At 39.8% G+C, this 27,275-nt stretch overlaps 1 protein-coding gene across 2 annotated transcripts in view; it reads left to right on the top strand.

Annotated features, from left to right (window-relative positions):
• Nucleotides 1-22,629, top strand: part of MRPS11 (mitochondrial ribosomal protein S11) — a 28,046-nt gene extending 5,417 nt beyond the window's left edge. Inside the window, exons 3-6 of one of the 2 annotated variants that reach the window (XM_073653275.1) lie at nt 356-454; nt 9,315-9,444; nt 14,855-14,900; nt 22,000-22,629. In XM_073653275.1, the coding sequence (XP_073509376.1) occupies nt 356-454; nt 9,315-9,444; nt 14,855-14,900; nt 22,000-22,190 (466 nt within the window). In that variant the 3' untranslated portion in view covers nt 22,191-22,629. Of the gene's footprint in view, nt 1-355; nt 455-9,314; nt 9,445-14,854; nt 14,921-21,999 lie in introns of both variants that reach the window. The other variant, XM_073653276.1, reaches the window with a different exon arrangement.
• Nucleotides 22,630-27,275: the final 4,646 nt, after the last annotated feature.

Here is a 27,275-nt window from a genome sequence, read left to right as displayed (position 1 = left end):
TCACCTCTGTAAACTGAAGTATTAACAAGTCCTACCTAAGTGCTGCTGTTTGGAACACATTTTCAGATATTTTTTTGGAGCTGGACAACCCATTAGATAGCAGGTGATATATAGGTGTCATCTGTTCCCTAGAATAAAGCTCCCGCTCCCAGCAGAGGAGAAGTCACATGCGCTTTATGGGCCGCAAGATGAAAGGATGAGGCAGTGGGTATTCTGGTGTTGAGAACATCTCTAGATGGCAGCAGAAAAAATGTGACATTTCTGTGCACACGGGATACCAGTAACCTCTCTGTACATATACAAGTGAAACAGAAATGGCATTGTGAACTCATTACATTGTCTGATCATCCAACAGCCTGTTTCCACCTATGCCTGGGGAGCAAAGTTCATTAAGGTGGCGTGGACTGAAGTATGAAGAAGTGCCAGTCGTCCATATCAAAGCCACATATAACAAGTAAGTGGCGTATCACAGAGGATCTCTCACCTGACGGAAATAGGTCATTTCATTAACCTGATATAAATGCCTCTGTTCCTCTGAATCTGGCGTTTTTCCTTTGCTCCTCTCCATTCCGGAGATATGGACTCCTCTTCCCTTTATATAACGCTAGTGTTTTTAGCCAGATGGGCGTCTTCCTCTGATCTTGAGGACAGCATGAGGTAGGGGTTAAAACACAGATTTTGACTGTGGCCCAATTCGGGCTGTGTACTGTTGTTTACTTTCAATGAAGATTTTATCACCTGGTGATAATCATTGCCCAGACTACAGCCGCACATGCATGCTAGGCTTACTCTGCCCCCTCCTGTGATAAGCAGCTCACTGTCTATAGCAGTGTTTCCCCATCTCCAGTCCTCAAGAGCCACCAACAGGTCAACTTTTCAGGATTTCCTTAGTATTGCCCAGGAGATAATTGCATCACCCTCACAGGCAATAATTCCATCACCTACGCAATACTAAGGAAATCCTGAAAACATGATCTGTTGGAGTTGGGGGAACACTGGTCTGTAGGCAGTGCACATACAGAGCCTGGTGTGGGCGGGATTAGCTTTCTCAGCTCTGCTGCATTGCTAAACCTAAAAACTCTGATTGTGTCACAGCTGCTGCACTCAGTAATCTAAGTGATACATCATTGGAATCAGAGTCTCTTTGCCTACATCAGGCTGCTCTCAGATGAGGTAGCAAAAACCTGACGACATATTCCCTTTAAGTGTATTGCAGTATATAGTGTAGTATTGCTGTTTATAGTTTTAAGCAATCAAATGATCGTAGGTTCAGGACCACTAAGTAGACTAAAAAACAAGTAAAAATAAAAAAAAAAGTTTAAGAAAATATACATGTATAAAAGTTTAAATTGCCCCAAATTTCCCAGTAAAGAAATAAACACATTTGTTAGTGACATGTCCATAAAAATCTGATATTTCAAAGCATAATCTAATTTGGACCATACATTAAACGCCAAAAAGAAAGTGAATTGAAGCAAAAGAATTGCTATATTTTAGTAACTGCCCTTCCCCTAAAAATGTAATAAAAAGCAATGCAAACATTGTATGTAACCAATAATAGTATCAATAAAAACGTCAGCATGGGACACAAAAAGCAAGCACTCGCACAGGTTATTTTGACCATATAGGTTTGTTTTTATTTTACCTTTTCACTCCACTTGAAGTTTTTCTCTCTTTTTTTCAGTACATTGTATGGTAAAATTAATAGTGTCATTCAAAACTACAACTGGTCCCGCAAAAAACAACCTCTCTCTTATTTTTGTGTCGACAGAGCTGTAAAAGTTATGGCTCTGGAAGACAGGGAGGTAAAAAACAAAAGCACAAAAACAGAAAATCGCCCAATCATGAAGGAGTAAATCAGTTGAAGGTCTTGCGCTACCTGTGAGATGTAATATATACTTCCTTAATATCCATATCTCTTCCTTTATCACAGTGATAATTCTAGTAATAAGCCTGTAGAGTTCCTCTCTCTCTGAATGACTGCGTCTGTTGTGGGACCTGAAGCTTTTACTTGGCGACAGTACAAGGATAGTCAACAATGAGCAGTCCGGTGTGTGAGAGGAATGAGATATAAAAGTGGATCAGTGGTTATGACTGATCCCTTAGTATACCGACATGTGATATGTTCTCATCACATTGTCCCGATGGTGGGGTATGGAGGTGTTGTACATGCACATGGCTGCCATCTCTGTCATCGGCCTCTCGCTGCGCCCTTGGATTCATTCCTCTGGACCAGGGCACTGAGCGGCAGTGAAAGGTGCCTAATGATCAGCAGTCAATACCGTTAAAATAGCAAGTGTCGCAGATACATCTGTCTTGCCTTGTCCTGCCATGTAATCCTTAGAAGATAAAACCACTGTTAAGCTATACAAGTATGGAAGTGTATTGAGATCCAGTCTCCGACATGAAATCCAAATTATGGAAGTCAGCACAAGGACCATAGAATGGCAGACCATTCGGTAAGAGTACATGAAAAAGGAGAACAATCGAACACACGGTCCCTAGGCCAGTAGAAAGCAACAGAGTATAGTAGCTAAATAATAAAATACCTTTATTAAATAGAAATAATGGTACACCATACATAAAAGAGAAGTACGTGCGCTGCACGTGACATGTACTACATTTGCAAATAGTACATAATTTGCAATTTAATTAACAGGAAAACAGGCAAAAATATATAGCCATCTGTCCTATCATAAAATGCCTAATTGTCCATCCACTCCTCCATAATATAGGTAAGTACAATGGTGGCCAAAAGTATTGGCACCCCTGCAATTCTGTCAGATAATACTCAGTTTCTTCCTGAAAATGATTGCAATCACAAATTCTTTGGTATTATTATCTTCATTTAATTTGTCTTCAATGAAAAAACACAAAAAAGAATTGTCCTAAAGCCAAATTGGATACAATTCCACACCAAACCTAAAAAAGGGGGTGGACAAAAGTATTGGCACTGTTTAAAAAATCATGCGATGCTTCTCTAATTCGTGTAATTAACAGCACCTGTAATTTACCTGTGGCACCTAACAGGTGTTGGCAATAACTAAATCACACTTGCAGCCAGTTACCATGGATTAAAGTTGACTCAACCTCTGTCCTGTGTCCTTGTGTGTACCACATTGAGCATGGAGGAAAGAAAGAAGACCAAAGAACTGTCTGAGGACTTGAGAAACCAAATTGTGAGGAAGCATGAGCAATCTCAAGGCTACAAGTCCATCTCCAAAGACCTGAATGTTCCTGTGTCTTCCGTCCGCAGTGTCATCAAGAAGTTTAAAGCCCATGGCACTGTGGCTAACCTCCCTAGATGTGGATGGAAAAGAAAAATTGACGAGAGATTTCAACGCAAGATTGTGCGGATGGTGGATAAAGAACATCGACTAACATCCAAACAAGTTCAAGCTGCCCTGCAGTCCGAGGGTACAACAGTGTCAACCTGTACTATCCGTCGGCGTCTGAATGAAAAGGGACTGTATGGTAGGATACCCAGGAAGACCCCACTTCTTAGCCCGAGACCTAAAAAAGCCAGGCTGGAGTTTGCCAAAACTTACCTGAGAGCCTAAAACGTTTTGGAAGAATGTTCTCTGGTCAGATGAGACAAAAGTAGAGCTTTTTGGCAAAAAGCATCAACATAGAGTGTACAGGAAAAAAAGAGGCATTCAAAGAAAAGAACACGGTCCCTACAGTCAAACATGGCGGAGGTTCCCTGATGTTTTGGGGTTGCTTTGCTGCCTCTGGCACTGGACTGCTTGACCGTGTGCATGGCATTATGAAGTCTGAAGACTACCAACAAATTTTGCACCATAATGTAGGGCCTAGTGTGAGAAAGCTGGGTCTCCCTCAGAGGTCATTGGTCTTCCAGCAGGACAATGACCCAAAACACACTTCCAAAAGCACTATAAAATGGTTTGAGAGAAAGCACTGGAGACTTCTAAGGTGGCCAGCAATGAGTCCAGACCTGAATCCCATAGAACACCTGTGGAGAGATCTCAAAATGGCAGTTTGGAGAAGGCACCCTTCAAATATCAGGGACCTGGGGCAGTTTGCCAAAGAAGAATGGTCTACAATTCCAGCAGAGCATTGTAAGAAACTCATTGATGGTTTCCGGAAGCGGTTGTTCGCAGTTATTTTGGCTAAAGGTTGTGCAACCAAGTATTAGGCTGAGGGTTCCAATACTTTTGTCTGGCCCATTTTTGGAGTTTTGTGTGAAATGATCAATGATTTGATTTTTGCTTCATTCTCTTTTGTGTTTTTTCCTTGCAAGCGAATTAAATGAAGATAATAATACCAAAGAATTTGTGATTGCAATCATTTTCAGGAAGAAACTGAGTATTATCTGACAGAATTGCAGGGGTGCCAATACTTTTGGCCACCACTGTATATGAAGATGGATATTTATACATTACATGAGTCTGGACTCATGTCACCAGACACAGGGAGAAGAGGGGACAGGTTGATGCACAACACATTGGTAGGGAATTCAATGTAACCTCTTGGTAAAATATCTAGCTCCGTAATCCAATGTATATATCACAGAAAGTGCCTCACAAGTGTGTGCACTACCATATATCCCCACACATATGTATATCACTACCATATATATGCCTCACAAGTGTGTGCACTACCATATGCCTCACACTTGTGAGGCATATATATGGTAGTGATATACATATGTGTGGGGATATATGGTAGTGATATACATATGTGTGGGGCTATATGGTAGTGCACACACTTGTGAGGCACTTTCTGTGATATATACATTGGATTACGGAGCTAGATATTTTACCAAGAGGTTACATTGAATTCCCTACCAATGTGTTGTGCATCAACCTGTCCCCTCTTCTCCCTGTGTCTGGTGACATGAGTCCGGACTCATGTAATGTATAAATATCCATCTTCATATACTTACCTATATTATGGAGGAGTGGATGGACAATTAGGCATTTTATGATAGGACAGATTGCTATATATTTTTGCCTGTTTTCCTGTTAATTAAATTGCAAATTATGTATTATTTGCAAATGTAGTACATGTCACGTGCTGCGCACGTATGTCTCTTTTTTTGTATGGTGTATCATTGTTTCTATTTAATAAAGGTATTTTATTATTTAGCTACTATACTCTGTTGCTTTCTACTGGCATAGGGACCGTGTATTCGGTTGTTCTGCCATGTAATCCTGCCTGCTGGAGAGGAGTAGGGCACAAGCTGCCCCCCACGTGCGGCACAGTAGGATCTCTCTACTGGAATAACCAAGTGTTTAATTCAAATGTGCGACAAAACAATGGGACTCTTTAGAGAAAAAAAAAAACAAAACAAGCCCCTGCTCTATTTTATCACGATCGTTCATACTAAACCAAAGTATTTAAATATCAAGACTCCGTAAGATTTCACTTTTAGTATATAGTAAATTCACTGTACAAAGGCATAATTAACAGAGCAGTACCATGTGTATAAATTATCCCAAAATTATAGGATGAGGGTAAATTTTTTAATGCTGGGGATTCAATCGCTCAGATTCCATGGATCCAAAGAATGGAGCGCAGCAGAGCCCTGTCTGAATGGAGTGGACGTCTACACACCTACACAGCATTTGTTCCTTGTGGGACTGCTAGAATTGATGAGCACTGTACTCGACTATCTCCAACAGTCCTATAGAGAGGGAATGGAGCAGAGGAGAACATGCTCGACCTCATCTCCATTCAGACAGGGCTGTGCTGTGCTGTGCTCCATCCCCAGCATTGGTTGGGGGGCCATATTCCGCTTCCTATAGATAGAGATTAATTTATGTACTTGGTACAGCCATTATAAAGATCTTCTAAGTCATGTATATAGAAAGTTTCCAAAATTTATTTTTGTATCATGTAGTTCCCCTCTCATCGCCCATTTCCCTCGCCAATTCATGTGCTGTACCTGGCCACAGCCACTATCAGTAGACAGAGCAGCTCCGTAACTGAGCACTCCCGGCCGCCACCGAGATCAGCAGGGGTGCCTGGTGTCGGACCCTCCACTGATCTGACAATGATGACTAGGATAAGGCACTCAATGAGTTGCAGAAAAATAATGTCAGGTTTATTAGCAAACCAGTGACGTTTCGGTCAAAAGGACATATCCTATGGCCATTGAATCCCTATTCCCCACAGTGCTGTTGCATGCAATGTACCATATGCAGTCTGTCGGAAGAAGGTCCTTTTGACCAAAACGTCACTGTTTTGGATTGCGTTGCTAATAAATCTGACATTATTTTTCTGCAACTCAATGAGTGCCGGATTCTTTCTTCACTGAGCATATGGAGTGGTATCCTATCCGGACACCATATTTATATACAGAGTGAAGTACATCCTACCTATAATCCTAAGGATAAGGTAGTGGACAACCTCTTTAATCCTAAACCAATGCACATTGATGACAAGTGTAAGCCAGCTACCTGAGTGATATGTCAGTGTCTGCTGAGCATCCAGTAGAAAAAAAACAGTAGTACAGCAGCAATGCTGTATATTAAAAGGAGACCTAACCATTGCCTCTACTGACCCCAGTGATCGCATAACTGATCATGTGATCGCCGGGTTCGCGGTACAAAGAGTCAGTTGCTGGGGCTAAGTACAGCACAGAACTAACCAATAATTATCACTACAACAGCTAATTTCCTCTGTAATTGAAGTCACTGTGCAGCCGCAATTATAGGGAAAAATCAGATCCTAAAATTGTAAAGTGATAATCCCATAATTTTCTTTTATGATCTTTTGGAAAAATCAGTGAAAATGTAAAAATAAAACATTTAATAAATAACTAATAACAACAATGATGACCCTCCCAACCCAGTTTAGTTGTCATTTGTTCACATAAAAAATAGAATGTTGAATGAAGGCAAATAAAATATCAAATTAATTTTAACGTTCTGCCGTAGGATCACCAAGTAAAATAAGCTCCAGTTTGCTATTTATTGCATTTTTCTTTACTATTTTTATAAATAATAATTCTATATACTGTAATAGTTTGTTTTGTGTAAAATAGAAAGTCCTATTGGTCATAGAAAAATTGCTGTAAAAGTTTTGTCTAAATAGTACAGAAAGTAAAGCGTTACGGCTGTTTAACTAACCAAAGTCTCCCGAACATGAACTGGTTAATGGGACTGAGCTGCATTGCCAGGACCAGACTTTAACAACACCAAAGAAATGTGTTGCTGTAGTTTTTTGTACTTTGTACAAACAGGGGCATGGCTCCACCTTTTTGAACAAGGCATTTTGTCTATACAGCTTTCCAAGAGCAGGTGTCTGAACAGTCGGGTCTGGGTCCTGCTCTGCCCCCATCCATTTTGAGGTCGGCTGACACATAGAGACATTTAATACTAGAGCGAGAACCTTGTCGTGGTGGCATGGCTTTTACGCTTTTTTGATCAAAATAAAGTGAACTAAGTAACCTTACCTTAGTATTATAATCTCTTAAAAACTTCCTAAAATGACTTCCTTTTAAATATGAGACCGATATGTGTGTTTTAATATGGCTTAGAATAAACTTGCTCCTCTGGATATATCAAACATAGGGATGTATTATTTATTTTACTTGCTTATATAGCCCCATTAATTCCACAGCACTTTAGAGGCATGATCATCACTGTCCCCCTTAGAGCTCACAATCTAAGTTCCCTATCAATATGTCTTTGGAGTGTGGGAGGAAACCAGAGAACCCGGGGGAAACCCACGCAAACACGAGGAGAATACACAAACTTCTTGCAGATATTGTCCTTGGTGGGATTTGAACCCAGGATCCCAGCACTGCAAAGCTACAGTGCTAACCACTGAGTCATCCTGCTGCCCATAAGTGAACAATATTATAATATGTTAAGACTTGATCGATAGGATTTGATAAAAAATTTTAAACGCGTTGTCTACTACTCTGGCAATCCCTTCTCAATCCCTGTGTTTCCCCCTTGTAAAATAATAATACTTATAATCCCCTTAGCTGCGGACGTCATTCCATGAATGTCTACAGTGGCTCTCCCAGGGATCTTGTGACATTATTATGTCACGCGATCCCTGCGGCTAATCCGCGCAGGCTTCACTCTCCTGCTTTCAGACATAACACATATGTCTGGAGGAAGTGAGGGAGCAGCAGCACTGACTTCCTCCAGATGTATGTGATTTGTCTGAATGCAGGAGAGTGAAGCCAGCGCTGATTGGCTGCAGGGATTGGGTGACACAATGGAGAGCCAGTGCTGACACTGCTCGAACGGCGCCGGCAGCAAGGGCGATTATAAGTATTTTTATTTTACAAGGGGAAAACATAAGGATTGAGACGGGGTTGTCCGGTTAGTGCAGAACCCATTTAATAATTGAACTTGTCAACAATGAGAACTCTGTAATACTACATAAAAGTAAGAAAAAAGCAACGCCATATATACCAGGTAATTTATAGGTTTCTTCATAAAATGAAGGAATATTTAGCTTGCAAAAAAGAAGGCTAAGAGGAGACTTAATAGCTGTCTACAAATATCTGAAGGGATATCACAGTGTAGAGAGATCATCCTTATTCTCATTTGCAAATCGAAACACAAGAAGCAATGGGATGAAACTGAAAGGGAGAAGATACAGATTAGATATTAGAAAAAACTTTTTGACAGTTAGGGTGATCAATGAGTAGAACAAGCTGCCACGAGAGGTGGTGAGTGCTCCTTCAATGGAAGTCTTCAAACAGAGTCTGAGATGGTTTAGTGACTCCTGCATTGGGTTGGGCACGATGACTGTAGAGGTCCCTTCCAATTCTAACATTCGATAATTCCATGAAAATAAATCATATACTATATGTGTCCCAGTTGTTTGCTATTGTATTTAGTATAAATGGTCAATTCACAGTACCCGGTCCAGCGCCGCGTTACTAATCTGTGTCCATCGAATGGAAGCCTGGAGAGCCATCTCCTACCTGCCAGCAGCCACAGTGCTTCTTTTGATTAGTCGGCCTGGTACGACCTCACATATGCTTCCCTCCACAACGATGAGGTCGCACTAGGCTGGCTAATCAAAGCAGGAGGCGAAGACACAGGGAGGTAGAAGGTGGTTCCCATCCAGTAGCCACTGAGTATTGAAGTGGCCGCTCTATTGGGACCTGTAAATGGATTTGTACCATCCCTAGCATTCAGCTTTCTTTACTGACTAATATATTAGTTCTTGGAGAAATTGAATTGAAGACCAGATTACCAATATGGATACTATTACAGTTCTGTATTGCAACTACCAACACAATAGGTTGTCTATGGAAAAGTATGGTTTGATAAAGGTGTGTACAGCCGTATAAAAGTATCTTGTACATCTTTCTGTTGCAGCACACACATCCAGGTGATGCAACCCGACAATAAGTACATAACGCGCACATCCTGCGGAACGGAAGGCTTCCGAAACGCCAAGAAGAGCTCTTCTGTAGCCGCTCAGACAGCCGGGCTCTCAGCAGCGACTGTAAGTAGAAGCGAAAGTATTGGTAAGACTGTTCACACGTTGCGTTTTTGCAGCGTTTTTTTGTCGTTTTTGGGGGTTTTTATGCAAGTTTTCAGCTGTGTTTTACAGTGCCAGCACAGTCTGAGATTTCAGAAATCTCATGCACAAACATTGTTTGTTTGTTTTTTTACTGTTTTGTTTTTGCAAAATGCAGCATGTCCCTTTTTTTCAGCGTTTTTCACCCATTGAAAGCAGCCTGCTTTTTTGATGTTGCTTTTTTACTGCCAAGAGAACAGGTTTTGACTGCAGAAAAAAAATGGAGCAAAAACGCAATGTGTCAACATAGCCTAAGATTATATACGGTGTATGCCTCCTTGTATGTGTGCTTTGTGTTGTTGCTTTGCAGAACAAAGGCTGGCATTTTAAAGTGCTTTTGAAGATATTTATTTTATTTTCAGACTGTAGGATGTGTGATTAAGTGGTAGTGCTTACCTATTGCGTGGCCACTCATTTAAAGAAGCGCCAACCTATCAGTAAGCAACAAACCACATTTTTTACTGTATTTTTTTAATGGTCTCATTTAAGTTAAATGTACAATTTAAAACTATAATTCTGGGGATAAATTATAGGTAGGAATGGACAAATGCAGAATTTTCTAATAGAAATATTGTAGAGAGCAATACGCAGGTTGTGAACATTGGGATTCTAGTTTTTTGATGCCTAAAACTTGTGATTTTGGAAGGCGAGAGGACAGGGCTGTAACTTCCACTAGGTGGCAGCCCCCTCCTTATGTTGCCAGATAGGAGACCCTAGTGTTCCATAGATTGTGTTTTCTTTCTTCCTGCCGAGATTTCCCAGCGTGATTAGCCGTACAGACAGGTCACAATGTTTCACTTCACAAAATAAAACTAATTAGGACAAGGCTGTGAAATGATAAACCCATCAGAGTTTTCTGTGCACGGTTACATAAAAGGCCTTCATGACCTGCACACCCATTGTTACTGAAATTATTATTTCGTGTTGCCCATGGTACGGCCTCAGAAAGTTTTCCAACAGTATTAATAAGTAGCCGCTTCACAGACAAAAACATCAGTGGCTAAGCCTATAGCTGAAATGCTTGTATGCAAAGTGTGTGTGTATATGTGCGCTACCTCTGTACATGATGGCATACTGATTGTACAGACGCTTCTTGAATTGTCTTAAGTTAAAAGGGAATCCATCACTAGATTTTTGTCATTTATTCTGAGAGCTGCATGATGTAGAGGCAGAGACCTTTATTCCACCAATGTATCATTTACTGGGCCATTTGCTGTAGGTTTGTTTTAATCACAGTTTTATCAGCAGGAGATTATCACTAGAGGACTAGTAAACCTGCTGCCATGTAGTCCTACATATTCATGAGCTCTGTATAACCCCACCCACAGCACTGATTGGCAGCTTTCTTCCTATGCACAGAGTACACAGAAAACTGCCATTCAGTGGTACAGCGCTCAGCATTCAGAGAACTGCTAGATCTGCAACAGAGAAGACAGGGATTTTATCAAAACTGCAGCAAGCAGCCCAGTTTGTGATACATCGCTGGAATCAGAATCTCTGCCTCTCCATCAGTGTTCCCCAACTCCTGTCCTCATAGCCACCAACAGATCATGTTTTCAGGATTTTCTTAGTATTGCCCAGGTGATAGTTGCATCACCTCCATAGGCAATAATTTAATTACCTGTGCAGCACTAAGTAAATCCTGAAAACATGACCTGTTGGTGGCTATGAGGTCTGGTGTTGGAGAACACTGCACTACGTCATGCTTCTCTCAGATAGGGTAGCGAAAACTTGGTGACAGATTCTCTTTTAAGAATTTTTTTCAGGATACCAACTCAATACAATCTCGCAGCAGCTAGTAGAAAGCAAAAAGGTTGCGCATTATCCTTTATTTTTTAACTTTAGAAACTATTTGTAGTAGACAGGGCTGTGGAGTCGGAGTCTGTGCCCATTTTGGTGGAGTCTGAGTTGGTATAAAATGGACTCCTAAACTATATAATAAATTGGGTACAGTAGTACAATGCAGGATGTGCTGTAAATGTTTTCATAAGACTTTGGGAAAGTTATGAAATGTCTGTTCTGTTCCTGATCTAAGGATCTCTGCTTTTAGTTGAGATGAATCTGTGCTGCACTTTATGTACACGCTCAGTAGTGAGGCAGGGCTGTGGAGTTGGGAGTCAGGGAAATTTCCTAGTCTAAAGTTTGGCTTACCGATTCCACAGCCCTGATAGTAGATGCAAAATAGTGTGTATGTTTATATGTATAGGGAAGGGATGTAAGAGATGGCATCCATCAATAGATTTGTTGACTGTTTTTTTTTTTTAGGGTATCTGTTAGTAGGGTCAACCCTCCTAAGCCGTCTATATGGGCATGTAGGCCATAGGAAGCTGAATAAAATGATCCTTTCATGTCTGTGATCTGATATCTTATTCCAGAGAAATCCATGTTTATCTTATATATAAATGAGCTGTTCCAGGCTATGGGCGGACACTGATCTGCAGGAGAATCTCCCTCCAGAGATTATTTTACATGTAGTGGACATTACCAGTGTTCCCAGTGTGATGTGTGATGGCCGCTCTCTGCTCTCCTGATCTCACTGCAGAGCTGTGTGTGATTATACCTGACACATCTGCAGGTTCCTCTCAGCTTCAGCTTCCATCTAACAATATTGTTACAATACAGCAGAGCTGTGAGAGCTGCAAAAATGAGTTTGTAAGAAGACAAAGTTCAGTTCTTCTATCTTTGTTAGTTACTTGTCTCACACTGGTAACTCTCCCTATCATGTAAAATAATCTCCGGAGGCAGATTCTCATGCAGCTCAGTGTCCGCCCATAGCCTGGAACAGCTCATTTACATAGAACAAAATGTGAATTTCTCTGGAATAAGACATCGGATCACAGATCTCAACAAAACTGAGATGATTTTGCTCCAGATTTGTAGTGAAATCTGGAGATGGAGTCTTGGAAATGTACTGTAAGAAAGCCCACTATATTGCCAACCAGAGACTATTCATTCCAGAAATATAGAAAAATAAACCAAAGCTTGCAGAGGGCTGACCTTTTGGGCCTACATGGAATATTACTTGGTTTTTAGAATCAACCAAGCCAATTTGATTGTTAATGCAATGTATTGTGTAAAGTCTAGTTAACATGAGGAAATCCTAAAATAGTGGTGAAGAACTATTGGAAGGCTGTACGTTTTAACATTTAGGCCGCATTCACACATGCATGTGTCACGGTTTAAGTATGGGCAGTGATTCACAGACAGGTCATGGTCTCCTGAGCCAAGCTTCACAGTCTCGGATATGCTTTTGAGCCTGTCCAGTTCAGGTCAGGAGAGCCCCAGTCGGTCCATGAATGTTCGCACTCAGACCATTACACATGGATGTGTGAATGCAGCCTTAGTGACAATATGTCTGGCTGTATACTGAGCTAATTGTGCAACGGGGATGCTGCCATGAAAGCAAGAACAGAGTTTAGGAAGATGTAATTCCCTTGCTCTGTTTATGTACTGCAGACTACAGGCTGCTGTATTTGGTTGGTCTCTCTTGCTTTTGAAGGGTCTGATTGAAAATTCTGTATTAGGAAATTCCCATGCCTTGGGTTTACATTAGGTGGGTTTGTCAGTGTTAATCCTGCTGGTTACATTGTGTAGCTGCGAGAAGACTAAGGCTATGTGCCCACGATGCAGAAATGCTCAGGATTTTTTCCTGAGCGTTTCTGCATCTCCCTGGCAGAAAAAAACGCATGCGGATTGTACATGCGTTTTTCCTGCCAGGGACATGCGGATGTGAAGAGTTCTTCACTTGCATTTCCGCATGCGTGTTGACAAGCGCTTTCCAAGCGATTTTAGCATCACTTGGAAAGTGCTTGTCAACTTGGTCACACTATATAAATCCATGCAACCGGCATGGATTTATATACTGTGACCGAAAGAATGGTAAAAAATAAATCTATACTTGCCTTCTGATGACCCCCGGAGTCTTGCTTTGCTCCGTCCTGGCTTGCCGGCAGCTCGCGGTACACTACACTGAAGGACCTGCCGTCACATGACTATGATGTCAGCGCAGGTCCTTCAGTCCACCACAAGCTGCCGGCAAGTGAAGACAAGGAGACCGGGGGCCATCAGAAGGTAAGTATAATATTTATTTTTTATTTAATTCTTTTTTTTGCAGGTTCTATGGTACCCGGGTCCAGAGGAGAGTCTCCTGTCCTCCACACCCGGGTACCATCAGCACATTGAAACGCATGGAATCTGAATGTACAGATGCAGTGATGCGTAATCCATGCGGTCCAATGCAAGTCAATGGCGGCAAAAACGCAGCGCTTCCGCAAAATAACTGGTAATGCTGCGTTTTTTTCCGCAATGATAACCCGCAGCAGAAATTTCCGCAGCATGTGCACAGCACATGCGGATTTTCATTGGGTAGCATGGCAGGCCTTCTACCATGTGTTTTTTAAACGTTTTTGCCGCTGCAGAAACGCTTAAAAAACACATCGTGGGCACACAGCCTAATCTGCCGTGAATATATGTGGAGGCCCTTGTTACAACGACTGGGATGTTTCAGAGCTCTGGCGCATTTTAGAAATGGCTTGTCCATTTCTCGACTGATTCTGCTTTTAGGAAGTGTTGAAATTTGAGCTCGCTGACAGTTCTGCTTTCTAAGACCTCCCATAGTCTTTTATCTCCACGGGAGCTGACATCTAGTCAGTCTACCAAGTTGTCTGGGCTACAGCAGGTGTTCATGTTTCTACATCTCGTCCAAGTCTGACTGCCGTTTACGTCTTTGGAGAAATCTGCATTACATTACAGGAAAACCCCAGAGTGTTTATTTTAATGGATGGGAGCTGTGGAGATTGGGGTGGCAGGGGGGCGAAGATGTGGTTTGTGAAATAGCATCTGCATCTAGGCACGGACAAAAAGACTGGAAGGCCCTCTTCCCGACCTCCAATCCATTTACAAACAATGCGTCTATCAGCTTGATGGTCAGTAGGTGTTCTGTTAAAAGGCATTTTCTGCGTGTAGATTAGTACCTGACTCTTCCATTTTTTTCAAGCTGGTACCCCTGCAGCTTAATTTATCACTCACTTTTTCTCTTCCTAATTTTCTCTCCATTTGCCACTTTGTATTTGTTTATTGCTAGGTAGATCCATATGGGTGTTTCCTCACTACATTATTGCAAATTATTATTCACATTTTACCCCTTTTTGTGTTTTTTAATTTTGTTTTCTCTTAGATTGAATATGTAAGAGCTCATGTAGGAATTCTTCACGTGCTCATTTAGTCAACGCCGTACTGTCACTTCGGACTTCCAGAATCCTTAGTATTTCTAAATGTGTATTGCCTGTGTTTGTTTGTTTTTTATATAATTTACCTTGTTTTTCTATTCTTTCAGAAAGCTGTTGATAAAGGAGTTGTTCATGTCAGAGTGGTTGTTAAAGGTATGGGACCTGGGAGAGTGGTAAGCATCATTGCAAAAATTGTCCCTGCTATATTAGTACTGTTTTGCCATGTAAACGGAACCTATCTCGTATGGTGCCTGGTCTGCCAACAGAATGTTAAAGAACTCGAAGAGCTGAGCAAAATTATATATACAGTGCTATGCAAAAGTTTTAGGCAGGTGTGGAAAATATGCAAAGAATGCTTTCAAAAATATCTGTGTTAAAAATTAGCATTTTGTTAATTTTATAAAAAATAAAGTGAATGAACAAACAAGAAATCCAAATCAATATTTAGTGTAACCACCCTGAAAACAACATCAATTCTTCTATGTAAAATTGCACACAGTTTTTAAAGGCACTCAATGGGGAGATTGAACTAAACATCTTGGATATCTAACCACTGATCTTCTGTGCATTGCGCAAAACCTTCCGTCTCTTCATGTAATTCCAGACATACTCTGTGTTGAGATCAGGGCTCTATGGGACCGTATTATCACTTCCAGAACTCCTCATTCTTCTTTACACTGAAGATAGTTCTTAATGACATTGGCTTTATGTTTGGGGTCCTAAATTTGGCGCCAGTCACATTCTTCCCGCATGGTATTACATGATGGATAAGTATCTGCCTGTATTTCTCAGCATTGAGGATATCAAGAAATGGACAGTGGTCAACCAAGGAAACTTAGTGCAGCAGATGCGAGACACATCTTGCTTACTTCCCTTTGAAATTAGTAGCTGTCTAGCAGTTCTCAGAACTGGCAGCAACCAGTGGAAACAGGTACACCCATCTAATTTTTCAAGACATCTGACCAGATGTGGTCTTCATGGAAGAATTGTTACCTTCTACATGGAAACAAGGCCAAGTAACTAAACTATACACGATAACATAGAAACTGGGTTGCAAAAAAAATGACAGCAGTTGCTCTGTATTGTACAGCATTTTTTACACGTCTACCTAAAATGTTTGCGCAGTGCTGTAGGTTTGTGGCAAAAGATTCAGTATAATTTGTATTTTATTAATTGAAATTCCTGTTTGTTCTATTCTTGACAGTCAGGTGGGCAGTCCTAACGCCTGATTGACATTTATTTGTGCATGGACACTTCTACATAGAAGGCTGTCACACTCATCATGACCACCCACCATACTGCTAAGCCCAGCTCTTGTAAATCAGTATCTTCAGCTCCTGATCTATGACATGCTGTCATAGCTTGCAGGGCATTTACAAGCTGAGGGGTTCCCTATTAACCCCTTTGTGCACCTTGCCATACATGTACGTCACAGCCAGGAGCGGGCTCAGGAGCTGTGCTCGCTGTATGAACAGCAGACGCCGGCTGTAATAAATAGCCAGCATTTGCCCGTAACAGAAGCGAATGTTGCTAGTTGTGATTACTGTTCTTTATTTAAGTGCCTTTGCCGGTCACTGACAGCGGTAATTTAAATAGCACAATCACCAATGCGCATTCTTACTGGCACTCACCTCACCCGTAGCCTCCATCTTGTTCCTCTTACGTAGCTCAGCTATAGGTGTAGCTTCAAATGAGACTGCGATACCCACTATATGCAATCTAAGGTTAAAGTCTCCTAGTCTAAAAAATTATATAAAAGTTTAAATCGCCCCCTCACACAATGTGTCTTTCGTTCTCTTTTAAAAAGAAAAAAAAAAAGTATAAAAGCAAAAAATCCAAATTTTCAAACAGATCTTTGAGGTTTTGTCCATGTGGCCCCCCTTTTTTTTTATCTCTAGGCAGTCAACTGATCATAATGGTGATAATGCCTATGTCTGTATCAGGCCAGGAAGTTAATTTGACAGCTCTTTCGGGACCAAATTTGATGTCAAACCTGCACATAACCTTTCAAATCATGTACTTTACCTCTAATTTATGTATGTCAAGTGCCTCAATTGACATTTACTGATGTGAGGAGACCTACAGTAAGGTGAAGGTCAATTGCTATTTTTGCTTCCAACCAGACTGGTAGATGTCACCTGTAGGGTCAGTGAGGCATCTGCATGGTCTGAAGCCACGAGGTGCCACCAACACACAAGTAGCCCAGCTATTAGCATGTTTTAACTCTTTGTGCCGTCGAATGCTTCTCATGGATAAAAGTGCTGTTCTCCAGCACAGCGTGATTCTTGGTTAAATCAACAGATCAGTCTAATATATAAAAAAAAAAAAAGATGGATGAAAAGCAGGCTGGTACGGTGTACACTGCCTATGACTTCAATTGAGAGTTTTCAGAATCTAGCGTTTTTGTCTATAAGAGAACCAAGCGTGAGATGCCCCAATTTTCAGATTTTATTTGTAAGGCTAACCATTGTATTCTAGCTGTAACAGATCTGTAGCCCATTTATGACAGTCAGATGAAACTAGTGAGTTAATAGCATTGATTCTATCAACAAATGACCCATAATGAAGGAATTACGTGGGTATACAGTACAGACCAAGAGAATGCAAAGAGTGTGCAAAGCAGTCATCAAAGCAAAAGGTGGCTACTTTGAAGAACCTAGAATATAAGACATATTTTCAGTTGTTTCACACTTTTTTGTTAAGTATATAATTCCACATGTGTTAATTCATAGTTTTGATGCCTTCAGTGTGAATGTACAATTTTCAAAGTCATGAAAATACAGAAAATCTTTAAATGAGAAGGTGTGTCCAAACTTTTGGTCTGTACTGTATGTACAGGTCTAATTGAACAATACAGGTACTAGCCACTAGAGAAAACCAACCAAAGCCAGGTTTAAGACAAGACAAAAACTACTGAGCGTGCAAAAATAAATGACCTTTATTAGTAGCAGCTGATCATACAGAGATGTTAGAAACCACACAAATAGACAAGAGACATATAAAACAATGGAGGCAGAGGTCGTAAGCGTGATCGAAAGCGCATTTTATAGTTGGATGTGCGTCACAATATAAATGAGTGTCACAAAACAGCCAGTACAACCAGGTACACCCATGACCCACTGATATGTGTGCAGCGGGCTGAGATAAAGGTCCAAAACTGGTAATATGGATGCAACTGTAACCATAATATTAGCTATTATATGACCCGAGTTAATGATATCATCCAAAAGATTGCTTCTCTGCCCCTCACCCCAACACATGTTTCACAAATGTGCTTCCTCAGGGAGTGTAGGGGCGAATGATGATTGCAAGTCTTATATGGCCCATAGGAATTGTTCCCTCAATGACTATTAAATATCATATGTGATATGTTACCCAGCACATGATCAAAGGCTGCCATCACTGTCCGCGGTATCAGTGGGGTATGGTTGTACCTTGTTATACTTGGTATTTTGTGAAACTCATTTATATATTACTATACACATCCAGCTATTAAATGTGCTTACGATCGTTGCTAGTCTTCCTCCATTGTTTCTTTTACATCTCTGTGTATAAGGATTGTTTTAATATTTCTGTAAAATCAGCTGTTATTAATAAAGGTCTTATTTTTTTTGCACTTGTAATAATTTTATTTTTAGACCAGAATTTGGTTGTTAAAGATGATTAATAGACTGTGCACAGAAAAAAACAAGAAAACAAACATTTATCTCTACCTGTATAAAATAAACCTTTTCTATATTTGCCTGTAAACAAGGACCAATTATATTGAATATCAGTATGTTAAAATTTGTGTAGGAAAGGTGTGTATATATGTATGTGTAATATATATATATATATATATATATATATATATATATATATATATATAATCTGTGTGTGTGTGTGTGTATAGATATCACAAAAGTGAGTACACCACTCACATTTTTGTAAGTATTTCACTATGTCTTTTCATGGTGCATCACTGAAGATATGACGCTTTGATACAATGTAGTTAGTGTACAGCTTGTATAGCGGTGTAAATTTGGTGTTCCCTCTAAATAACTCAACACAGCCATTCATGTTTAAACCGCTGGCAGCAAAAGTGAGTACACCCCTAAATGAAAATTGCCAAATTGCGCCCAAAGTGTCAATATTTTGTGGGGCCACCATTATTTTCAAGCACTGCCTTAACTCTCTTGGGCATGGAGTTCACTAGAGCTTCACAGGTTGCCACTGGAATCCTCTTCCACTCCTCCATGATGACATCATGGAGCTGATGGATGTTAGAGAACTTGCGCTCCTCCACCTTCCCACAGATGCTCAATAGGGTTTAGGTCTGGAGACATCTTTGGTCCAGCACCTTTACCCTCAGTTTCTTTAGTAAGGCAGTGGTCGTCTTGAAGGTGTGTTTGGGGTCGTTATCATGTTTGAATACCGCCCTGCGGCTCAGTTTCCGAAGGGAGGGGATCGTGCTCTGCTTACAGTACATGTTGGCATTTATGGCTCACTCAATGAACTGTAGTTCCCCCACAGTCAGCAGCACTCATGCAGCCACATACCATGACACTCCCACCACCATGCTTGACTGTAGGCGAGACACGCTTGTCTTTGTACTCCTCACACACACTTGACATCATCTAGACCAAATAAGTTTATCTTTGTCTCATCAGACCACAGGACATGTTCTAGTAAGCCAGGTCCATATATATTATACTGTTAGAATAAATCATCCTGGCAGAGGAAATCTTTTTAATAAACACCAGTAAAGAGCATAAAAAATGCTAATAGTTTAGGGCTGTCTGCACAGTGCATATCATTATTATTTCAGCCTCCTAAAGTTCTCTGCCTATAAGAAACCATGGTTTTAATAAATATTATCCAATGATAATAGACAAAAGGTGGACATTACTTTTACTGGCTGAAGAGCTTTGGTAATTCATACACCTGTTAATAGCTGTAATTATACGCCACACAACACATTTCTCAGTTAAAAAATAATCCATAGCAGAATCCATGGTCAGAAAACTGAGACTGATCTTGGATTTCGACCGCAGATTTGCCTTTTGATGGATCTACACTTGAGCCACCTTATTAATGAGGTCTTTCCAAGTGTGGCAGATTCCATATAGAAGCCCTGTCTAGAAGTGACATCACTAATACTTCTTGTGGAATGTGCATGTTTATTGCTCCAAAATCCATGTGACAATCTGTTATGTGAGCAAGCCGTAATTCAGCTATATCCTGCAGGGTTCGGTATACTCTTCCATGAAAAAGCTGGTAAGAATTGAAAATGGTAATTTGACATATCTTTCAGCTCATTTTTGGTAATCTCTTTGGAACATTGACTATTCCGAACAACTGAATGGCTGGCTGGTTTATAATTATTTTGTAAGAAAAGGGGGGTCCACTTACATAAATGCAATACATTACTGCTGTAGCTTGTCTTTGTCCTTAAGCAGACATGATGCGTGAGATCTAGGTCCATTTATTATATGCCATTATGATAAATATGATGGATAGGTGACCTTCAGGTTTGGACCTTCACTGGCATCAATAATGGATTCAATTGAAAATAACAGCAGTGGGGGATGTCTTCAGTTAGAGACGTCAGTGTCATTTGTGTGGTTGTGACTTGAAAATTATATGAACACTGCCTACAATAAAGGGTTATATTTTCAATTGTCCCAGTGCATTTTGTTATAGATGTCTTAGGGCTTGATTCATCATTTGAGGGTTTTTTTTTAAGTCCCTTTTCTTTTTTTTATCTTGTGGCTTTTGCTGATGTTTATTGTGCCAAATTTGTCGAAATGGCGCACACTTTGTGAATTTTGTGCAAATTCCAAAATGGTCTTTTTTTCAGTCTTTAACCATTTTTGCGACCTTTTGAGCAAAAAAAGGTGTATCTCTTTTCAAAATGTCACCAAAATTACTTACAATATTTAGTAAAAATAGAATCACCCCAAAGAGATTGACTGGGGTACATTTGTGACAAATGTTGTGACTTTTTGAAAAGTCGAAAATCATGAATCGGGCAAAAACATCTGGAAACCTTAAACCACGCCCAGAGTGGTGAACTTAAAAAGAAAAACAAAACACATAAAATAGACTTAAAAAAAGGTGCAAACAGAGAGATGAATTTGGTGCAAAATAACAAAAACTACAAAACAAACAACTGCAAATGTGATAGTCAAGAGACCTCAAATCTCCAGTCAGTGAATGGTTCCATGATTTATATAGCGGCCCAGGCATGCATAGATCTTTAGATATGTTTGGCTTTTGATATATTTGCTGTTTATTTTCCAAAGATATCTAAAATAAAATGTTGTTTAAAGGTTTTTTTTTTTAATTATTAAAAAAGCATAATAGTCTCCTTACAAATCTCCGCGCTCCACACACCGACTGTTCCTTGTTTTCTCTTCAGTCAGTTTACCAGACTCCAACAATGTTGTGGCATGTTGACGTTTAACCACTGTAACCAATCATTGGCTGCTGTTTTGATGTGTCTACAATACTGAGGTTACCATTGCGACCAGTGAATGGCTGCAGCAGTCACAAGTTGTAGCAACACAACATCGCTAAAGCCAGGTGAATAGACCTCGGCGGAGCATCGGGAAGCGTGGATTGGGAATTACTAAGCTGCGTGGTACTGCTTCTGCTATTATATCAAGTTCTATGCTGTTTGTAAAATACCTTTTTTAGGGTTGGAAAACCCCTTTAAGAGAATAAGGCTATGTTCACACAGCGTTTTTGAAGTGATTTCTTCTGCAGCTAAAACCTGCTGTCTTGGTAGTAAAAATACTGCCTTCAAAATGTAGGTTTTCCGGCTTTTTTTGTGCGTTTTCCCTGCGGATTACATGTATAATTTGTGTATAGTACATGTTTAATAAAGTTAGTTTTTCTCACCAAAAATGCTGCAAAAATCACTGCAGCGTCTTTTCCCTTTCTCATTCTTTCTATGGGTGAAAAAATGCTGCAAAAAATGCTGAAAGAATTGACATGCTGAAGATTTTAAAAATGCTGTGGTTCTCAAATTCAGTCCGGAAAAAAAAAACAAGTGTGTGCATGAGATTTCTGAAATCTCACCGCTTTTCTGGTACTGTAAAATGCAAACAAAGCGGCAAAAATGTTGCGTGTGAACATAACCTTATAAGCAACAACATTCAGTAAATCTACAAAAACAATTTATACTCTGTATTACACAATTAACTATATAAAAGGTGAGCGATCACGAGTGGGTTTTCTTATATTCATTTTTTTCTTTTTTCTTTCACAGCATGCCATCAAAGGGTTAACCATGGGAGGACTGGAAGTGATATCCATTACAGACAACACCCCCATCCCTCACAATGGTTGCCGTCCACGCAAAGCGCGCAGATTGTAAACAAGATCGCGGTGGGAAAGATGAGACCCACGGTGATTCCAACAGAACGTTCTACGAGGAAGAAACAGCAATTCGCTCCATAGGGTTTTTCCTGGCACTCTGTTGTGCCGTGATGTCATCCTTTGTGAAAATAAAATATATATATATATTTTTTTTGCTTGATGTACATACAGATGGCTTTTTGTAGCACCTTCACAAAATGGTTAACATGGACTCTGAGGCCACAATTTTTGTGAAGGTGTTTTTTTTTTTTTTTCTTCCCTTTCTTGCTTTTAAGATGGCTATAATAAAATGTCAGGAAAATGTTTGAGCTCACCTTTTGTGTAGCCCGAGCCTCGTGCATTTCTTCTTTTCTTCTCTGTCCTTGAAAAATACATGAGAATTTGTATTCTCGTTCAAAAATTACAAGTAATAAAAATCACCACATAGAAAATTGCTTTTACAAACAATAGGTTATTCCCTGGCAACATACTGCAAAAAAAGCCTTTGTACACTGTAACCACAAAAAAAAAAGCTTTAGCATCCAAAAAAAATATCTTTTAGAGTGAATTTTGAATCAACATTTTTTTTTACAAATTTGCATAGCTTTTTAGAATATTGTGCAGTATGATTGTTCCTTTTCCACACTTGTTAGTAGTTGTAGAAAAATCTAAACGGGATTTTATTCTTAAGGTTCTATTCTGTGTGTTTTTTTTGCTCATTAATGTATAAATTAGGCAATAATACATGTACATTTTTTTTTAATGTTAGCCAAATTGTGTTGTCGGAAATGGCGAACATTTTCTAGAACTGTTCGTTTAACAAATGCTCTGGTGCATGTTAAATATTGTTTTTGTTTTTTTTTAATGTTTCATAGTTTACCTGGGGTGCAGTTTTAATTAAAAAAACTATGTGAATGATACTACAATGTGCTTAAGTGCACTTGTAACATTTTTATTTGCCATGCAGAAATACAGATAACAAAAAATGTATCTGATGTCACAAAATGTTTAAACAAGTGGCAATTTTGTGAATTTTTTTAAATTTTTTTATTCTGCATTTTTTATGCAGTTTGTCACATTTTTTAATACAAAATTGTGAGTGTGTTGTTTTTTTGTTTTACATTTTTTATTTATTTCACAATTGCTAAACTGGAAATGTGACAATTAAAAAGGCATTTTCATAGTCTTGCTCCTATAAAATGAGACAAGTGTCGTGGTTTCTATTCGAGCTACAATTGCCAATTTGTTAATAATATATATTGATAAATGATCATTTCATTTTAGAAATACTTCTCACAATATGTCCTTAAATATCTTTTCCTTAGGATGCTTGTTGGTTCGAAAGTGGGCAACTATATCAACACTGTTATGGTCAATATAAACCTACAGGCCATATGCGGAACTACAAATATGGGAACTGCTAGCTCTATGAAATGTATATAGGAGGGGAGTTTTTTGTGGCTTTTAGAATTGACATAGTCTTCATAAATTTAGGTAAAATTAATCTAGAGTGAAAGATTAGAACGACCAAGGTCAAGTGTGATGGTGGTTGTGGGGAAAAATACATCACGTTGGAAAACAAAGCTGTGCACATTGTACACAGCATTTTTCCTGCCAGCACTATTTTTTTGTGCAGAAAAATCTGCTGCAAAAATGTTGCATGTAAACATACACTTAATGTTTTCAATGTACATTCAAGCAAGAAGGAAGTGACTACAATACCTACACAACTTAAGGGTATGTGCACACTGAATTTATTTTTTTTTTAGCAGTTTTCAGAACAGAAACAGTACAATCTTCTGAGCCTTTGAGGCGTTTTGAATTTTTAAGGTGGACTTGAATAGCTTTTGCTCAGTTTCTGCTTTATGTGCACAAAGAGGGCTTTTTATTTGGAGAGCTTTTAGAATGAGACTTAGCCAAAACCCCAGGTTTTTGTGAAGTTTGATGTTTTTAAGGAGGATTTGGACAGTTTCTGCTTCAAAAACTCAATAAGAACACTGTAAGCTCATATACCTTAACAGAGGACATCCGCCCAAAATTCATTTCAAGTGGACATTGTACAAGAATGGAAATAAACCTTGGGTAAAGGTTAAGGATCCGAAGGTGGTTTTTGCACTTTGTAACATTTTGGTTCACAAGTCCACCAAAACTCAGCTTTCAGAATAGCATTGATCTTTACAAAAACAGTAGTCTACCAGTACTAAAAATTGTACATGTTGAGGAAGATTTATCATTACTGTCAAAGTCTTAGACAGTGCAAACTTACCATGCACCAGATTTGTCATACTAGTCCATGCAGTTTGACACATTTGCCACATTTTAAAGGGGTTTTATGAAGTTGCTTAAAAGGAGGGCTCATGATTGATTAATAACTCCTAAGTAGCGGCATGATTGTGCTGCTAAGTCGAACTGTACGCTCCCCCATGCAGCTGGCAGAGGTAGCTTTACCCCTGCAGCATCAGACGTGTGCACGGGCGCTAATTCTGGCTGGATCTTGCGATTCGGCCAGCTTCAGAGCGGCACTTGCAAGCTCTATAACAATGTTTGCAAACGTGGGCTCCTTGCCTTGGAGACTGTCCACCACTGAGAGACCTGTTTGTTTTATCACATGAGCGACTGTTCCTGCCTTATCAACCCCGAGAGCTCATCATAAATCAAGTCAGTGACATAAGAGCTCAGTGGCTGCCAGAGCTTGTACATCACTGACTTGATTTATCATGAGCTCACGTGGCTGGTGACAAGGCTCAAACACTCGCTTCTGTTATAAAACAAACAGGCAGGCAAATGTATTCCCTCGCACAAACAGCTGTCCTGTCTGTATACACTTTTGCTTCCTACACTGCCCTGGAGCTGTGATATGATCAGACACATCCATTATACAGCACATAGCAGGGGCACATTTATAAGATTATCTCAGCACAGGGGCATTTTTTTTTAATACATCCAATTGTAGAACTTAATATTCCAAGAGCTATTGATTAAAATGTACTTTGTGGGAAAAGTTATTTTAAGGACCAAGTGAAAACATATGTCATTTAAATGAAAAAAAATTGTTCTTGCCTGCATAAGTTGTCATATGCACAGTTGTAATATAACTTTGTGCAATTTCTGAGATATCGGGATCTGTCATATCACCACTTAAGTCTGTGATTCCATAATGTGACTCCGTATACCTCTCAAGTTAATGCAGAAGTATTTTTTGTTTGTTTGTTTGTATGACGCAACCAGAATTCAACTTAACAAAATTGTTCTGCTATCCTCAAGCTGTATCTTCCACTATGTATTGCGTTGAGAGAACACCTCTGTAATACAAAGTTGTATGAAGGCACCATTTAGTGGCATATTAGCCCACATGACTCCATAACAATGACTGTAAGAAAGCCACGTGGACCCTTTTACATAACTTTATTGTACGAGTGAGGCTTTAAAGTGATATAAAACAGAGGAGAAAATCAACAGAGTGGGCTTTTGTTTTAAATGGGTAGTTCACAATGTAAATTGAAGCAAGTAATAGAAATATGCAAAAAAAATAGTCCAATATTCCTAATCACGTGGTCTCAGCGGATATGGATTATGTATGGTTGAAGGAAAGTTCTAATTAAAAATGAGTGATCAATTATCACAGTCCTTTTTGGACCCCACCCTCTCCGATCCCCTACAGAGATTATTAGTGTAGAATTATGTGAAGACTGCAAGCTTTCTTTTTGCCGATAAAAGAGATTCCTCTAGATACCAAACATTAGAGATTATTTTTCTCCCAAATAACTTGTTGCATATGTTTTACATTTTACACTTAATAAACTATTCTCTAGCGCTGTTCCAATTAACAATTATTTTTTCAGTGAGCCTCACAGATGCAGGCCTTTTTTTTTTTACAAACTCCATTATGGCAAAGTGATTGATATGACTAGTTCAGGAATCTATTCACACTTTGTTCAAACTTTTTTTATGTTAGGGTTGAACAGTGTATTCCAGTATCATGGGCTCTACTACTAACATGATCTGCCCTAACATTAAACTACTGGCATTTCATGACAATATAAAGAGGTCAGATATATTAGGCAGCAAGTGAACGGTCAGTTCTTGATGTTGATGTGTTCAAACCAGAAATAAAGGTCAAGCAATGGGAATCTGAGTGATTTAAACAAGGGACAAATTGTGGTGACTAGACAGTTGGGTCAGCATCTCCGAAATGGCAGGTTTTGCGAGTTGTTCCTAGAATGCAGTTGTAAAAGGGACTATGTCAGCACAGAATCATTGTTCAATCCAAGTATAGGTGATCTGTGCACCCTTGGCGTGGACAAACATTTAAGTGCACCTTCAGCAGTCATGCGCCGTCAACCAAGCAGCACGGACATGGAGTCAAATGCAGCAGCACCGCCAGCAGAAGCAGTCCATGAGTACTGAAAGCTGGCAGAGATCAGCGCCGAGCTGAACATGCAGGTAGTTACAACTACCTGGCTGTAACATCTTAGCCCCATGAGAAAAAAAATGAAATAGTTCTTGTAAAGAGGATCAGGGTGGGAAGAAGCCGCTTGGGGATTAGCCTTTTGGACTAGACATCCATGCAGCATGGTCTTCGGTCAGCTTCTAAATGTATGTTTTTTTTTAAATGCGGCAGTGTTTCAGAGTACAACATATCTGGGTTGTATGATAGATTCAGTGTATGATACATGCTGCATGTGGTTCAGGCAGCATATATTAACTGTCAGGTTCCCTTTAACATATGTGCTCCACTGGAATGGGAATATAAGGTTATGGGCCAGTGAACCCCAGTCCAAGCCTTGTTTCATCAGAGCAGTAATGGCAGGAGATTACAAGCAGTGCTTTACTGACTGCTCGGGGCTCCAATGCTTTCCAATCGGTGCTATGTGTGATTGAGAAATGTAATCCTGCACCAACCAGACAGCACGGAACTCCTGGGATCACACTTCCTAAATCACTGAATCTAATCTCTGACGGAGCTCCTTCTGATCATTACTGTTCCGTTGATCATGACAAGCAACAGATGGAATTCCTGGCCTTTCCCCACCTGCTCTTGTAGAAGAATCCGTAGGATCCTAATGCAGCATGGCAACTGGTAGACCTTGAGGTCTTTGTTCTGCAGAGGCTGAAAGCAAGGAGCGATAAGCAGTCCTAACAGAGAGGAGGAGCAGACCAGGGAGATCTGAAAAACAAATAGGTGTG

The sequence above is a fragment of the Phyllobates terribilis genome, unplaced genomic scaffold, assembly GCF_046119375.1.
Source record: "Phyllobates terribilis strain yellow unplaced genomic scaffold, ASM4611937v1 Scaffold_11__3_contigs__length_659146591, whole genome shotgun sequence".
NCBI lineage: Eukaryota > Metazoa > Chordata > Amphibia > Anura > Dendrobatidae > Phyllobates > Phyllobates terribilis.
The sequence above is the reverse complement of the archived record's forward strand: the minus strand, read 5'-3'. Positions and strand labels throughout refer to the sequence as shown.